This window comes from Drosophila arizonae, chromosome 4 (assembly GCF_054131065.1).
Source record: "Drosophila arizonae isolate 15081-1271.41 chromosome 4, UAZ_ARI_1.0, whole genome shotgun sequence".
Taxonomy (NCBI): Eukaryota; Metazoa; Arthropoda; class Insecta; order Diptera; family Drosophilidae; genus Drosophila; species Drosophila arizonae.
Window position 1 is genome coordinate 8,138,360 of NC_142924.1, and position 12,767 is coordinate 8,151,126.

Genomic DNA, 12,767 nt, shown 5'->3' on the forward strand with positions numbered 1-12,767 from the left:
ATACCCACATCTAAGCAACTAGCGATAAGAAGGGCTTATAAAAAAGCCATAGACTATGGCGAAAGCCCAGACAGTGAACTGATCGTACGCTGGTGAAGTATGTATCTAAAACTTGTGCTGCTGTTGGCCTGCCTGGGCCTGGCTAGGACAGTCGAACAGGTGCGCTATGACAACTACAAGCTATACCAAGTGCAAATCAATCATCTGCAAGACTCCCAACTGCTCCATGGGAATGAGCAAGTGCTGAAGGTAAGTTCTGATCTATCACTGCGTATTTCCCTAAAGCCCCTTCTCTGAAACAGCTCGATACATGGCGTGAGGCGCGCAATCTGGGCGAATTCTCGGACATTATGCTGCCGCCTGAGTACCAGGAGATGTTCGAATCGCTGCTCAACTACCACAACGTGAGCTATAATCTCAGGTTCAACAACGTGCAGCGCCTGATCGACGAGCAGCGGCCAAAGCAACGAACGAGCTCGATGGAGTGGACCCAGTACCACACTCTGGACGAGATCTACGCCTGGCTGGATCAAATCGAGAAACTTTACTCGCACCTTGTGACGCCCTTTACGATTGGAAAGTCCTATGAGGGTCGTCCGATACGTGGCATCAAGATCTCCTACAAGCCGGGCAACAGCGCCGTCTTCATCGAGTCGAACATTCACGCACGTGAATGGATCACCTCGGCTGCCATCACGTACTTCATAGAAGAGCTGCTCGTGCCGCGCAATCCGGCTGTCAGAGACATAGCTCAGAGTATGGACTGGTATATAATACCTGTGCTAAATACGGACGGCTTTGTGTATTCACACGAAGTGGTAAGGCCCCATAAATAATTTGGTAGCCCCACTATGTATTGCCTCTGGTCTGCCGACTCGATTACGAGGCGTTTTTCTGTCTTATCAATCGCATCGGCAGCTCGCTCTTCCAGTTTTTGATTATCTTTATGATTTCCTTTTGTATTAGGATCGTTTTTGGCGTAAATCGCGTTTACCCTCAGATCCCACAGGAAAATGCATAGGAACCGATTTGAATCGCAACTTTAATTATCGCTGGATGCGTAAGCTAATGTCTATATAAACTGGTAAATCTATTAATAGTATTTATAAATTCCTCTTCAGAGATTGGCGCTTCTGCTGATCCTTGTATGGACACCTTTGCTGGTCCCTACGCCGAATCCGATCCGGAAATCAGTCAGCTGACGAGCTACATCAACAGCTCCATACCCGAGGGCAGCATTAAGATCTATATATCCCTGCATTCCTACGGCCAATATGTGCTCTCACCCTGGGGCCACACGGCTGAGGAGTTCCCCGAACACTATCCACAGATGATGGCTGTGGCCAAGGGATTTGCCGATGCTCTCCACAGGCGTAATGGCACGGTGTTCACTTATGGCTCCAGTCCTACGCTTCGTTGTAAGACTCGTCTATTTATAGAACACTATATGCATCTAGTTAACTCTCTAATACTATAGCTTATGTTACTGGTGCGGGTAAGGAATGGGCCTATGCTGTGAAGAACATTATCATACCCTATACCATAGAGCTGCCTGACAAGGGCCAATACGGTTTCGCATTGCCTCCAGAGTATATCATACCCGTATCACGTGAACTCACTGATGGATTCGTTGGCATGATACAGGCAGCCCGAGAAATTCATGTACTGTAATAAAGCACGACCCTAAAACTGGGAAAGTATTTTAATATTCTAGCCTTTATCTGGTAAATTTATTCTATAAAATTGTTTAATTTCTTAGGATTTTTTATATACGTCACATTAACAAAAAGAAAATCTCTTTATCAGTTGGAAAAGAGTTAAAAGTAGCTGGGTCATATTTCAAAGCTGTGGCCAAAACCTTGACATGCTGCTTCCTCCACATTTCATAACTGCGGCTCAGCGCATACGTGAAGAGCTGTCCGAAAAATATTTAAACAAGCAAATTGAACTTGAGGCAAATATGCAACTTCCTTCCTAGCGCGGCTCGCTTCGCTTCGCCTTGGAGCTGGGATATTAAGGCTACGTAAGTCTACAACATGTGGCTACGAAAAAAAGGCAGAGAACAGCAAACGGAGGCAAATGCTAAACACTTTCCGGCATTGACATTTCTTTCAGTTTGTTGCACATATTGCGCATACGCCACGTCTGCATCGGACTCCCGATTTATGTAATGTCAATGTTTTTAGCCACAATTAACAAGAGCAGAGTGCGGCAAAAAAAAAGCACGCCAGGAAGCGGCTGTCCGCGATATTTATGACATTTTAAGGACTGGCATCCGGCTAACAGCGCGACTCGCCGTATTAAAGCTGCACCCAAAGTATTCTGGGCCAAAGCCCCAAATACAGTCATTTATTGTATTATACCCACACCTAAGCAACTAGCGATAAGAGGAGCTTATCAAAAAGCCATAGACTATGGCTAAGGCCCAGACAGTCGACGACCGATCGTTCGCTGGTGAAGTATGTATCTAAAACTTGTGCTGCTGTTGGCCTGCCTGGGCCTGGCTAGGACAGTCGAACAGGTGCGCTATGACAACTACAAGCTATACCAAGTGCATATCAATCATCTGCAAGACTCCCAACTGCTCCATGAGTATGAGCAAGTGCTGAAGGTAAGTTCTGATCTATCACTGCGTATTTCCCTAAAGCCCCTTCTCTGAAACAGCTCGATACATGGCGTGAGGCGCGCAATCTGGGCGAATTCTCGGACATTATGCTGCCGCCTCAGTACCAGGAGGTGTTCGAATCGCTGCTCAACCGCCACAACGTGAGCTACACTCTGAGATTCGACAACGTGCAGCGCCTGATCGACGAGCAGCGGCCAAAGCAACGAACGAGCTCGATGGAGTGGACCCAGTATCACACTCTGGACGAGATCTACGCCTGGCTGGATCAAATCCAGAAGCTGTACTCGCACCTTGTGACGCCCTTTACGATTGGAAAGTCCTATGAGGGTCGTCCGATACGTGGCATCAAGATCTCCTACAAGCCGGGCAACAGCGCCGTCTTCATCGAGTCGAACATTCACGCACGTGAATGGATCACCTCGGCTACCATCACGTACTTCATCGATGAGCTGCTCGTGCCGCGCAATCCGGCTGTCAGAGACATAGCGCAGAGTGTGGATTGGTACATAATACCTGTGCTAAATACGGACGGCTTTGTGTATTCACACGAAGTGGTAAGGCCCCATAAATAGTTTGGTAGCCCCACAATATATTTGAGATAAGATTGTATCCAAACAACATAAGTGCCGACTCGATTACGAGGCGCTTTTCTGCCTTATCAATCGCATCGGCAGCTATTCCAGTTTTTGATTATCTTTATGATTTCTTTTTGTATTAGGAACGTCTTTGGCGTAAATCGCGTTTACCCTCCGATCCCACAGGAAAATGCATAGGAACCGATTTGAATCGCAACTTTAATTATCGCTGGATGCGTAAGTCTATGTAAACTGGTATACCTATTATAGTACTGATAAATTTCCCTTCAGAGATTGGCGCTTCTGCTGATCCTTGCGAGCAAACTTATGCTGGTCCCTACGCCGAATCCGATCCGGAAATCAGTCAGCTGACGAGCTACATCAACAGCTCCATACCCGAGGGCAGCATTAAGATCTATATATCCCTGCATTCCTACGGCCAATATGTGCTCTCGCCCTGGGGCCACACTGCTGAGGAGTTTCCCGAACACTATCCACAGATGATGGCTGTGGCCAAGGGATTTGCTGAAGCTCTCCACAGACGTAATGGCACGGTGTTCGTTTATGGCTCTAGTGCTACGACTCTTTGTAAGACTCGTCTATTTATAGAAAACTATATTTATCTAATGAACTCTCTGATATTTTAGATGAAGTTTCTGGTTCAGGTAAAGAATGGGCTTATGCTGTAAAGAACATTATCATACCCTATACCATAGAGCTGCCTGACAAGGGCCAATACGGTTTCGTATTGCCCCCCGAGTATATCATACCCGTGTCCCGAGAACTCACTGAGGGATTTGTGGGCATGATACAGGCAGCTCGTGAAATCGATATACTCTAATAAAGCGCGAGTCTAAAACTGGAAAAATATTTTAATATTCTAGTCATCTGGTTAAGTTATTCTAGAAAAATCATTCATTTGGGATTCTTAAATTTTGAACAAAAAAAAATCTCTTTAGCAGTTGGAAAAGAGTTAAAAGTGGCTGGGTCATATTTCAAAGTTGTGGCCAAAAACCTTGACATGCTGCTTCCTCCACATTTCATAACTGCGGCTCAGCGCATACGTGAAGAGCTGTCCGAAAAATATTTAAACAAGCAAATTGAACTTGAGGCAAACATGCAACTTCCTTCCTAGCGGGGCTCGCTTCGCTTATCCTTGGTCCTTGGACACTTTTCGCATGGCATGCAAAGCTGCCATTTGTGGAGCTGGGACATTTTAAGGCTAATTAAATCCACAACATGTGGCTACGAAAAAAAACGGAACGGGCAGAGAACAGCAAATGGAGGCAAATGCTAAACATTTTCCGGCATTGACATTTCTTTCAGTTTGTTGCACATATTGCGCATACGCCACGTCTGCATCGGACTCCCGATTTATGTAATGTCAATGTTTTTAGCCACAATTAACAAGAGCAGAGTGCGGTAAAAAAAAAGCACGCCAGGAAGCGGCTGTCCGCGATATTTATGACATTTTAAGGACTGGCATCCGGCTAACAGCGCGACTCGCTGTCTTAAAGCTGCCCCCAAAGTATTCTGGGCCAGCTCAGTGCAATTAAATATGCGGCGCTGGCTTATCGCACGCGCAACCACGAGTTTTTCTTTGCTTAAAAGTTTTACACAATTTCCACGCCCCACGCGCCAAGGTGTTGAAAGTTGTTGAACGCAACTTTTCGCCACAGGCCCCTCCCCATGACACGGACGGCTTTAATCCGGCTTGCTAGCTTTATTGCGCGCTGATAAGAAATTAATGTGCATGAATTTATTGGTGCGAGTCGCTGCCTGCTGGCAATTAGCGCGCTAATCAAATAAGCCACAGCTAATTGTTGTTAGAGCTGAACATTGCTGAGCAGCTAGCAGTAGAGTGTCGCCCCACAGAACCACAGTTGTCTCTAGTAAGCAGGGTAACTGCATGCTCTTAACTAAAATAATCCAAGGCAAGAGTTCTGAGTGGTGCCATAGCGGTACATGTTATCTGCACTAGTCCAGGGTCTAGTTGAGTTTAGGGTGAGTAAAAATTCGCTACTGGTGAGGAAGCATAGAAATTCGCTCCTACCAGAGCTAGCCACGGCAAATAATTTCTATCCTCTCAGCTGAGGCTCTGCAAGCAGCAGCAGTCGATAAGCAACTGAAAGTAAAATTCATTTGAGTTGATCGATATTTTATTTATTAATATTTGGCGCTTACAGTAAATTAGCTAAGCTATGCCAAAGAACAACAGTTCATGTTACTGACTGATAACGAGCGGCAAGCTAAGAGCTATTAAGTAGCCGATAAGATATCGATCAGCTGCGATACTATATCAATCATAAAGCTCTGCTGTAGGGCAGGTATTGATTACAATCATAACTTTTAAAGCTAACTAAAATCAATGATAAATATTACAGCATGTACATATTTTAGAATTTACAACTTATCGATATAATATCGATGAACAGAGACAACTTAACATCGATCAATAAAAGCTCAACAGTAAGCTCTAAAAACTTTTTAATAATTAAACGGCTGTCGATATAAGCACAGATTATATTATATAAACAGGTAATAATACATCTAACAATCCAACAGGTTACGATATATACAAAAAGGATATAGGATATAAGGATAATAGGCTGATCAAGTTAATCGAAAACGATATTATCTGATGAAGCCACAGCTTAGGTAAATCATAAATAGTCGATATATGATCGATGTCATTTATCGATATAGATAACGTAAACTCGATAAACTTAGACTTAAATTTTTATCAGCTATTCAGGTTTTATATTGATTATCACACGCATACAAAATCAACTTAAATCAATGTCGATCGATAAAGCTTTATGTTTTTATAAACAATCCATAAAGTTTTTGGCGCACGAGCCTTTATTTTAATTAACATTAGATTGGCTGTTACCAACTACTAAAACCTAGTTGATGTCTACTTATTTTTTTAAGGAAGTATATATGTAAAAGCTGCCACCTCGCCCTAGATGCCCTTAACTGCCTGGGAAGTCTGATGGGTGTGCGACTGGCGTTCTGGCCAAGTGGCACCATCTAAAAACCTCACACTCCCGGCAGGGTCGTTAATAAAACACACGTTGGCACACCTCATGCGGTGACAGCGACAAGAGCAACTACAACCCCCAGCTAGCTGTGCGAATCTGTGAGAGCCGCGCGAAATATGACCAAGAGCCGAAAGTCCTTTAAGCACTCGCCGCAGGACAGCTCGGAGGCATAAAAAGGCCTAAACAGAATTTCGCACTAATACCGGCGACAAGTCAAACTGAAGGCTGAAATCTCCACCAGCGAGCACAGAAATTTATGTGCTCCGGGGCGGTGCCTTCATTATGCAGTGACCTACAATGAAATGGGCTGCCGTTGCACAAAATTTATGTGCAAAGTTGAGAGACAGCCTAAGTACCACGGGGCTTGCCCAGACAACTTCAAGTTCTCAGCTCTATGCTGACACGGCAGCCAGCTACAAGAATCAAAGTTTCCAAAAGCTTCAATTCTGATAAAAAATAATATAATATAAAAACTAAATTGCTTTCGATTCAATGAAGCATATAATAAAACCAGCGATAAAATCGCCAAATCAACAAGCATAGGCCATGGCTAAGACCAGGGCAGTTTATCGCAAGTGCTTCGATCGAGAGGTATGTATCTAAAATTTGTGCTGCTATTGGCCTGCCTGAGCCTGGCTAAGGCTACTAACCAGGTGCGCTATGACAACTACAAGCTGTACAAAGTCCATATCAAGGATGCTGCAGATCTCCAGCTGCTCAATGAGAATGAGAAAGCTCTGAAGGTAAGTTCAGCCTTATTTCGTTCCTATTTTCCTACAGCCTTTCCTCTGAAACAGCTTAATAAATGGCGGCCTGCGAGTCGTCCAGGCGACTCAGCGGATATTATGCTGTCGCCTAGGTACCAGGAGGCGTTTGAGTCTCTGCTCCACAGCCACAACGTGAGCTATAGCATCAAGATCGACAACGTGCAGCGCCTGATCGATGAGCAGCGGCCAAAGCAACGAATGAGCTCGATGGAGTGGACCCAGTACCACACTCTGGACGAGATCTACGCCTGGCTGGATCTGATCGAGGCGCGTTACCCTCACGTAGTCACACCCTTCTCGATTGGCAACTCGCATGAGGGTCGTCCGATACGTGGCATCAAGATCTCCTACAAGCCGGGCAACAGCGCCGTCTTCATCGAGTCAAATATTCACGGAAATGAATGGATCACCTCGGCTACGATCACATACTTCATCGATGAGCTGCTCGTGCCCAGAAATCCGGCTGTTAGGGATATAGCCCAAAATGTGGACTGGTACATTATTCCCGTGCTAAATGTGGATGGCTTTAGCTACTCACACAATGTGGTAAGTGTAAAAAAAATCCGCGTGCTATAGATGATTGCTGTAAATATAAAGATAAGATTATATTGTTCTGATTATAGAACTGCCAAAAAACAACTAAGAGGCATTAATAAATTTGATAATATTCTTTAGAATTGTAAATAGTCATTAAGCAAATAATATTTGATTATTCAGGAACGTTTGTGGCGAAAGTCTCGTCTGAGCTCGGATCCCACTGGAGAATGCGTAGGAACCGATTTAAATCGCAATTTTAATTATCGCTGGATGGGTAAGTAAACAACTAGGAAAATCTTTTAGCTTTACAATGAAATCGATATCGATTTTCAGAGGCTGGCGCTTCTGCTGATCCTTGCTGGTCCATCGCCCGAGTCCGATCCGGAAATTAGTCAACTGACGAGCTACATTAACAACTCCATACCGGAGGGTATTATAAAGATCTACATATCCATGCACTCGTATAGCCAGCTAGTGCTCTCGCCCTGGGGCCATACGGCCGAGGAGTTTCCGCCACACTATCCGCAGATGATGGGCGTAGCCAAAGGATTTGCCGATGCAGTCTCCAGGCGCTATGGCACGCCATATAGCTATGGATCCAGCGCCGCAACTCTATGTAAGATCTATGGGCTTCTGTTCTGATTCTATATGTTAACTGTACTTAAACACTTCAGATGAAGTTTCTGGTGCGGGCAAGGACTGGGCCTATGGCGTCAAGAACATAACCATACCCTTTACCTTAGAGCTACGCGATAGGGGCGAATTCGGATTCTTGCTGCCGCCAGAGTATATATTACCTGTGGCCCGTGAGACCACGGAGGGATTCGTCGGCCTGATACAGGCTGCCCGTGGAATTAATGTCTTGTGAGCAGCTTAGCACTCAATAAAGAAACCCCCACCAAAAAAAAAAAAAAGAAAAAGAAAAACACAGTCAAACAGTCAGAAACAGCCCCCATTGTTGGCTCCCCAATGCAGACGGCGCCACTGCGCTCAGGGCTTTTGCTCCGCCCCAAAAACGAACAGCGCGCCGAAGCTTCCAATCAGCGACGACGATGCGGCCAAACAGAAACGAATCGTGCCGAGCTCTGGCACTGTGATAAGGCAGAAGCAGCAGCAGCGAACAGCTAACGGTTGTCGCCTGCATTTTCTTTGCCTTTTTTTTTTTTGTGTGTTTGCGCTTTCCACACAGGCTGCTGCTGGTTTTCTTTCTTCTTTTCTTTTTTTTTTTTTTTTGTTTGCTTTTCAAGTGTGAAAGGCGCCGTTGGCCGCCAAGTCTCCGCCTATTTTCAACGCGCGCGCAGCATCCTGCTGGGCTGGATGCCAACTCATCATGCATGCGATGAGCATACACATAACTGTATATGTGTATAACTGTGTGTGTGTGTGTGTGTGTGTGTGTGTGGGTCTCCTACTCGTATGCGCGTTAGCAAACAAAAATAAACGCAGCGAATGAGAAGCGACCAACGAAATTCTTTAGTTCAGTTCAACATGGCGTCTATCCAGGCTTATATGTTACCAGATATATATATATATATATGTATCTATATATAGTGCTGTACATAAGCTGTTCATATAACGGGCAACGCCATGTCTATTATTATTATTGTTGCCTTGCACTTATTTTTTTCAATTTGTCTAATGAAATTGCTTTTTCCACTTGCAGGCCAAAAACGAAAAAGAAGCAAAAAAAAATGAGAATAGTAAAAGAAATCTTTGGGAAATTCGAGAAAATATCACGTTGACACTTTTCGCACTGCTCCTTGGCTGCATGTATATGTACGTACACATGCGTATGTATACGTGTGCGTGTGCATGTGTGTGTGTGTGTGCCTTTTTTACTCACTGCTCATTCTGCATATAAATTGAAATTTACGAGCTTCGCTTTTCTTGTTTCTGCCGTTGTTGTTGCTGCTGCTGCTGTTGCTGTTGCTGTTGCTGTTGCTGGTGTTGTCAGTTGCACCTTTATGACAATTTTCCTAGCTGGCACTTTTCTATTTCACTGTTTTCTTTCTGCTAGCTTTTTTCCTTCCTCTGATGTCGTCTGTGCTGCGCATATTGCGGTGATGAATTTTTCCCTTTGAGTTATGCAAGCGCTGCTGCACACCCAAAAGCCAGCAATAAAAACTTACTTAGCCAAATTGCTGTAAAGCAAATGAAGGATAAGAAATTTGCCTAATAAAAGTGTCCCGGGCAATCAGTTATGGCAATTGAAATAGCTCCCAACGGATTCGAGCATCAAAATAATGCAAAGCATTTTCATAATATACAAAACTAATATCGGGAATTGGGGGAGCAATGCTCATGAATGCAGTAGTAGTAGAAATATAATTTAGATAGTTTTCTAATAAAGTTTGTTTCGATAGAGAATATGTAAGTGTGTTATTCGGTATGATTATTATTATCACTTAATCAAAATCTGTATAAATATATCATTCTATACGGCTTAAGCTATGATCTAAAGTGGCTGAGTGGTCTATACAGGGACTAATACATTGCCCTCTTTCATTATCTAAGCCAAAGCTCATATATTTAATATTTTAACAATGATTTATTATTAATAAAAAAATAAAAACAAATTAAATACAAATCATGATAAAAACGATCATTATTTTTAATGATTTATGAACGTTTTTATCATGATTTGTTTGTAGAAAGTGTTATAAACTTTCTATAATCTAATCTATTATAAACATTCTACAATCTACCATTTAAAATTGTATGATTAAAGTTGTATGATTCATAACGTTTTTATCTTATTTTGATTTAATTTTATAACTTCAACTAACTTTGCTAGATACTTTAGTAATACTTATAGTGATATCTCTCAATTTCTGCATTCACACTGGAAAATTCTTAGCTACTTTAGTAATACATATAAAGATACCTCCAATACCTTCCTGTGGTATACTCTGTTTACACATTCAACGGCAGACTAGAGGCTAGAAAGCATATGACATTGCCTGACAGTCAGTCTGGGTCTGAGTCATTCATTAGAAGTTGAGTTGGATGCAGTTGGCTGCCAATTATGAAACGAGTGCAGAGAGCCGTTCGTTCGTTCGCTCGCTCTAATTTGATAATTCAATTCTGCAATCAATTGCCGATGACAGCCAATCAAAAATCAAATCAAATGCGTTGCCTTTACGCATGGCCAAGCCCCAAAACGAAATCGCTTTAATTGCTGCCAAGGCAATAAACTTCAACGCCAATTGACGCTTGACACTTGAGCTGAGCTGAGCTGAGTTGAGTTGAGTTGAGCTGAGCTGAGCTGAGCTAAGAGCAGTGAGAACGAATCGAAGCGTAGCGACTGATAGCTCTTGGAGCTTGGAAAGTATGACGAGGAGAAGAGCTGCTGACTGGCTTTTGATATTCCCAGGTGCGGCGTCTGCGCCATTTTAGGACGCAATGGCAACGAGAATGTCCATAGGAGAAAGAGTCTTGGCCAGGCAGAGGCATAGTGCACCATTTCGTGGCGAGCTGGGTAACTGGGATCGGGGCTCATGGTACGCCTACCAAGAGTTATGACAGGCCACAGAGCCTGGCATCCCAATAAGGCAAAAGGTGCGTCCGTTTATGGACTGACGGCGACGATGGCGTGTTGACAATGATGTGGATGATTGGTGTTTGCTGTGTTGTTTCGTAAGAAGCAAGGGTAAACAGTCCCCTGACCCCGCCAAGACGACTTGTCCCGTTTACGTTTCCTGTGAATTGGCCAAAGCACAGCAGATCAGCAGGCATCTAGAGGGAAGAGAGAGAGAGACAGAGAGAGAGGGAGAGAGAGAGAGAGTCGCGTCGCCGTTGCCTTATATGAACCGGGGAGACATTTGTCTAGACGGACTGGAAAAAATCACAGCAGAATCATTCAACAATGCCAAGTTTGGAGGCAGCTACTCAATGATTGCCATGAATGAAACCCACGTTGCCCAGCCGACCGAGCAATTAGTATGCGCCGATTGTGATCAGTCGGAAGTAATGCTAATTTTATCTTCTTCTTATTCTTCTCCTTTACTCTTTTTGTACACACTGGCAGGCAGCCCTAAGTAGCCCCCAGCCTCCCAACCGAGCCATGGCCTTTCACTTGCTCCGCAAGCTACTGAGCTACTTTTTCCAAGGAATCCAAAAATGGTCTGATGCATCGGCCCAGGAGATGTCATTAACATTAGAGAACAGGTGAATGAATGCACCTGACAGACGACAGCCGACAGCCAAGAGGCGACAGCTAACAGGCGACAGCTGAGCCCTGGCAACTCCATTATGCAGTCTATGCCATTAAGAGCGTTAACGGGGAGCATTAGTATCCTGGCAGCAACACCTGACGCACCAACAACAGCAACGAGGTCAACTTCAGACAAAGGCATGCAAATGCGATTTTCCCGGGACCCAAAGCCTTGTTGCTGAAATAAGTAAGAAAACAACTTTTACGCTAAGCAGATGAACAACATTTGCATACAAGCCCAGGCGAGGCGAGACGAGGCCAGGCCAGGACACGCTGCGCCGCTGTCCTTGCAGGACTTTTCCTCTTCTTTTTTTTTTTTTTTTTTGATGCGGAGGATGCGAAATCAAAAGCTTTTTAAAGGATATTTCATATAATTTCACGCTTAAGCGACAGCATGGGCCGGACAAGTTGTTTGCTTAGCGGCCAAGGAAATTGGAAAAAAGCCGGAAAAGCGGGCCAAAAAAACACTCGAGACGCAGAGAGACGACTCCCCCGCAACTCAAGAGCAGCCGTTACTTTACCCACGTGCCTGGCCAAGACGAGCTGAGACAGGCCGTGTGCTCGTCTTTCAATCTTACTTTTGATTGGCGCCCCTTCCTGCTGCTGCGGCTCCTGCTCCTGCTGCTCTTAGAGAAAATTTGCATGCGCCTTTTAAATCAATTATTGTTAAATATTTATTTCTTGACAGTCCATTTTAGAGGGGTTGGCCTGTGTGGCCGGGGCATATTATCCTAACATAAATTACATGATTGATTTCATTCGAGCGCAACAATAGAACTCAGCCACATAGGAGCTGCCTCCAACAGGACGTGGAGCACGCAGCGCGTAAGCACTAGAGAAAACAATGGCAGAAAAAAAAAGTAAAAAAGTAAACAAGATGCAAATACACTTCATACTATGGCTTTGCCTTTGCCTTTGGCTTTGGCTTTCTCTTTGGCTGTGGCTTTGGCTTAGGGCCTTGATTAAAAAGCTTCTGAATTAGCATATCATTTGCCGCACTGTAGT

At 44.2% G+C, this 12,767-nt stretch overlaps 2 protein-coding genes and 1 pseudogene across 3 annotated transcripts; all 3 read left to right on the top strand.

Moving 5' to 3' along the window:
• The first annotated feature begins 46 nt into the window (after positions 1–46).
• On the top strand, positions 47–1,713 carry LOC108613554 (zinc carboxypeptidase). The gene is made up of 5 exons (XM_018007088.2): positions 47–249; positions 303–818; positions 967–1,060; positions 1,122–1,418; positions 1,478–1,713. Exons 1-5 carry the CDS (start codon positions 100–102, stop codon positions 1,669–1,671), a joined length of 1,251 nt encoding a protein of 416 aa, XP_017862577.2. The 5' UTR covers positions 47–99; the 3' UTR covers positions 1,672–1,713.
• A 112-nt stretch (positions 1,714–1,825) lies between these two features.
• On the top strand, positions 1,826–4,071 carry LOC149269067 (zinc carboxypeptidase-like). The gene is made up of 6 exons (XM_089466880.1): positions 1,826–2,023; positions 2,116–2,611; positions 2,665–3,180; positions 3,345–3,438; positions 3,493–3,789; positions 3,849–4,071. The coding sequence occupies exons 2-6, from the start codon at positions 2,462–2,464 to the stop codon at positions 4,040–4,042; spliced, it is 1,251 nt and encodes a 416-aa protein (XP_089323006.1). The 5' UTR covers positions 1,826–2,023; positions 2,116–2,461; the 3' UTR covers positions 4,043–4,071.
• A 2,767-nt stretch (positions 4,072–6,838) lies between these two features.
• LOC108613555 (zinc carboxypeptidase-like) lies at positions 6,839–8,417 on the top strand (annotated as a pseudogene). The gene is made up of 5 exons (XR_016269692.1): positions 6,839–6,988; positions 7,043–7,558; positions 7,730–7,823; positions 7,883–8,165; positions 8,224–8,417. The product of XR_016269692.1 is annotated as a zinc carboxypeptidase-like (transcript).
• Positions 8,418–12,767: the final 4,350 nt, after the last annotated feature.